The 4412-nt window shown below is 52.9% G+C and overlaps 1 protein-coding gene across 1 annotated transcript; it reads left to right on the top strand.

The window, feature by feature from the left end:
* Positions 1 to 1385: 1385 nt before the first annotated feature.
* Positions 1386 to 3396, top strand: LOC125535611 (NAC domain-containing protein 58). Its single transcript, XM_048698672.2, has 3 exons — positions 1386 to 1722; positions 1813 to 2123; positions 2626 to 3396. The coding sequence occupies exons 1-3, from the start codon at positions 1539 to 1541 to the stop codon at positions 3202 to 3204; spliced, it is 1074 nt and encodes a 357-aa protein (XP_048554629.1). The 5' UTR covers positions 1386 to 1538; the 3' UTR covers positions 3205 to 3396.
* The last annotated feature ends 1016 nt before the right edge of the window (positions 3397 to 4412 follow it).

The raw sequence follows: 4412 nt of genomic DNA, 5'->3' as shown, positions 1-4412 counted from the left end.
TATTCTTATGTGCTCATTTGCTTTTAATAAATACTCCCTCCGTAAAGAAATGCAAACGCTCTTATATTTCTTCATAGAGGGAGTACATAGAGCAAAACCGAAAAATGCTACACCTGCGAACAGGTGTTGCGTAACTACGTAATTACCTTAAACACTAATCACCCCCCCCCCCCCTTTAGGGTGGGCCCATGCCCCAACTAGTGAAAAATTAAAAACAGCCAAATCAGCAATCATGCAAGGTACGTGAGAATCCCTACGTAGGTGTAGCATTACTCAGCAAAACATGGGAATAACTACCTTCAAATTGAACTAGTATGTTGAATTTTCGTAACTGGTAATACGTAAGAATAGCATGGCTCGACAAAGAAAACCCAACCAACGCACACATGCACACCTCATCCGGCCGTTGTAGTGGGAGAAAGATTCCAGTGACACTTGTACAACTTGCTGCAAGCTAGATTTTTCACTCCTAATTTTTTGTTGAGAGAATGCAGGCTGAATTCAAGAGGCAGAGATATCACATGAGACTGGTGAGCAAGTTAGGAGCAGTGCGGTGGCTATGACCTATAAGTGCTGCTACTAGATACGGTTGCGCGAACGGGCTGCCACAAGCACGCGCGCGCACACGTCCCCGCTCGGCTCGCTGACCAAAATGGAACACTTGCGAATAGGTGTTACGTAACTATGTAATTACCTTAAACACCAATCACCCCCCCCTCCCCCTATTTTGAGGGTAGGCCCGTGCCCCCAACTAATGACGAATTAAAAACTGACAAACCAGCAATCAGGCAAGGTGCATGAGAATCCCTGCGTACGTGTAGCGTTACTCAGCAAAACAAGGGAATAACTACTTTCAAATTGAACTAGTACGTTGAATTTTCATAGAACTGGTAGTACGTAAGAATAGCATGGCTCGACAAAGGAAACCCAACCAACACATGCATGCACACCTCATCCGGCCGTTGTAGTGCGAGAAAGATTCCAGTGACACTTGTACAGCTTGCTACTACATGCTAGATTTTTTGTCTGAGATATTTACACGAAATAAGAGAATGCATGCTGGATTCAAGAGGCGGAGATATCACATGAGATTGGTGAGCAAGTTAGGAGGGGAGCGGCGGCTAGCCGGCTATGACCTGCGAGTGCTGCTATTAGATACGGTTGCGCGAACGGGCCGGGCACACGCGCGCGCACACACACCCCCGCTCGGCTGGCTGACGCCACACGCTCACGCCGGACGCGGGGAATAACGAACCAATCGGCCGGCGCGACGCGCCCCCCTCCCTGTGCCGGTTCTGCCCCTCGAGAACCCCAACAATGCCATGGCCCTGCCACCCCGCGCTAACTGACAAGATACCTTGGACCATATAATCGCACGCCCGCCCGTCCATCCCATCCGCCATTCGATCCCATCCCCGAGATAGATTCTGGTCTGGTCCAGTGTGTGTAAGCTTCTCCCTTCTTCTGATCGTGTGTGTGTTAGAGAGCTTGGGTGGTTGCACGTACGAGGTACGTGCGTGTCGATCGGGTGGTCGATCATGGCGATGGCGCAGGGGCAGGGGCAGGGGGCGGCGACGTCGCTGCCGCCGGGGTTCCGGTTCCACCCGACGGACGAGGAGCTCATCCTGCACTACCTTCGCAACCGCGCCGCCGCCGCGCCGTGCCCGGTCGCCATCATCGCCGACGTAGACATCTACAAGTTCGATCCATGGGACCTCCCTTGTAAGTTCTCAACCAATCAACTGATCACCGCTGTATGTAGTCCCTGCTCTGCTTACCATGGTTCGGTTCTGATAATGAATGGAACTGCAGCCCAGGCGGTGTACGGCGACTGCGAGTGGTACTTCTTCAGCCCGCGGGATCGCAAGTACCCCAACGGCATCCGCCCCAACCGCGCCGCCGGCTCCGGCTACTGGAAGGCCACCGGCACCGACAAGCCCATCCACGACCCCGCCACCGGCCAGGGCGTCGGCGTCAAGAAGGCGCTCGTCTTCTACAAGGGCCGCCCGCCCAAGGGCACCAAGACTGCCTGGATCATGCACGAGTACCGGCTCGCCGCCGACCCCCTCACCACCGCCGTCAACATCTACAAGCCCATCAAGTTCCGCAACGTCTCCATGAGGGTACGCCCATCCCACTTGCTGTGATTAGTTAGTCGATCAGGCATGAACTGTCGCTCTCGATCGTTTCGTTACCGGCGCCGGCCATGTCCGTGTGCAACAGTGTCACGCGGCTGGCATGCATGCTATCCTGATCTTCTCGCCCCGGCCCATGCTTTTGCTTTGTTGCACGGTTGCACCGGCCGTGCCGTTGCAGCGTTGATCGGTTATGCATCCATCTTAAGTTATTGATTGACTAAATTGCCCTCTAACCTGAGTACTTGCTAACATCACATCACATCAAGTAGTACGTGAATGATACTGTACCTTGCAAGTAAAACGAGAGATGCTTAATTTGATGTCTACTGCTTTGATTGGAGGAGAAATTAGCTTCGCGATTGATTCGTAGCAGCTAGCTAGTGGCAGCCATTGATTCGTCAAGTTCAGTAGCTTTCGACAAGGATAGGCATGGCGGTACCGGCACATCTACGTGTATGATATTGATGTGTGGTTCACATGTGTGCAGTTGGATGACTGGGTGCTATGCCGGATCTACAAGAAGACCGGCCTGGCGTCGCCGATGGTGCCGCCGCTGTCCGACTACGACCACATCGCCGACCACGACGACCTCTCCGGCGGCGGCAGCACCTTCGACGACGCCGCCTGCAGCTTCTACGCGCACTCCAGCAGCAGCAGCAGCGCCAGCAGAACCATGATCACGCAGCAGCCGCCGCACGCCGGGGGGCTCCCCACGATCCCGTCCTTCTCCGAGCTCTTCGACGACTACTCGCTCGCGCAGATCCTCGACGCCGAGGCCGAGCACGGCGCCACCCACCACCTCGCCGTCCACCCTTCCCTGAACATGCTCCTCCCCGTCGGCGACAACGCGCACGGAGTACAGCCGTCGTACTACGCGCCGTCGTCGTCATCGCCGGACGCCAGCGGCGGGAGCGCGGGGAAACGCAAGGCCGCGAGCCCGGAAGAGTCATCGGCCAAGAGGCTTAACGGGTCGTGCTTCGACGCGCCGCCGCAGTCGGCGAACAGCTGGCAGGGGGCGGCGTCGGTGCTGGGCGGCCTCGGTCATCAGATGCTTCCTCAGTTCTAAGCTGTAATTAAATTTAACTTAAATCGGTCGTGTAAGCGCGCGCGGCGACATGAAACAATCTTAGGCTTCAAAAAAGAAGCATGAAACAATCTTGTACTAGTACATGCCAATAGGCTATCAAGAATTCAAGATAGATAATACTGTGGTGTAGAATTAATTATTCTATTATTGAACAAGCAGACATGTACACAATTTTTTTTGTCTCCCGTGTATTCATTTTTCCAGGTAAATAGTGCAGAGGTACTACAACCTCTCACTGAAGGAGAGGGCGGCAAAAGCCTATGTTATCTTTTTTTTTGGTACGTATAATGATTGTATGTTGTGAAACTTTGTTGGTCCCTTTTTGGTTTATGGTTTCAATGGTTTCAATGCAAGTGTTGTTTATGGTTTCTTTTTTGTGTTTGTAACGATGATCTTACAATGTTGTAAGGGGCGTCGCAAATGATAGAAATCACATGGCCCTGTCCATATGCAGACGTGACGATCTCGGTTGACACGGATGAGAAGAAATATCATATATGTTATGTTGTTGCCGTCAAGAAAACAAGAGGGTAGGGGGTATCTCCTGTTTAGTGCTTACGAGATGAAGTTAGTGGAGGTGTATATGGGGTATTATGTATAAATCACCGTACCGATCGATGTTTTTCAAGTAGGTTCGATTACCCCGGGGAGCACGATATAATCCTAGCCCCGCCCGGTTATTGTCCATTCGGATACATCACCGCTGCCGGCTCTGAGGCTCCCCCACCTCTCCTGCCTTTCCCTCCATCCTGCCTCTTCCTGCGATTGGAACCAGTATAGCTAGTGTGTGTGGAATGGGCTCGTGAGGTGAGGCTCCCATTTACACTGTGGGGATGGCTCGAGTTGGAGACGGGGGACACCTATAGGATGATAATGTAGCAGTTCACGTGGCTTTCCCCGGGGATGCCCTTTGGGTGGATGCCAAGGGTGACCGTTGCAGCGAGGACCTCATTTGCGCAAGTGATTTGTTGGGATGCGACGACGGAGAAGGCCCGTTTGATTCCGCTCCCCGAAGGTCCCCCAACCACGACGAGTCTGAAGTCGAAGTTACTTAGTGAGCGCTCATTGGTGATTATACAATACGTGTTCAAGGAGGGTGCTAAAGTAATGCCATTTTGGAAGCGCCTCGTTGAACCGAATCTGCTGGCTGATGAGCACCTCGAGGCATGGATTAGAGAGAAATGCTT

Source organism: Triticum urartu, chromosome 2A (assembly GCF_056163025.1).
Source record: "Triticum urartu cultivar PI428250 chromosome 2A, HENAU_Tu73, whole genome shotgun sequence".
Taxonomy (NCBI): Eukaryota; Viridiplantae; Streptophyta; class Magnoliopsida; order Poales; family Poaceae; genus Triticum; species Triticum urartu.
The sequence above is the reverse complement of the archived record's forward strand: the minus strand, read 5'-3'. Positions and strand labels throughout refer to the sequence as shown.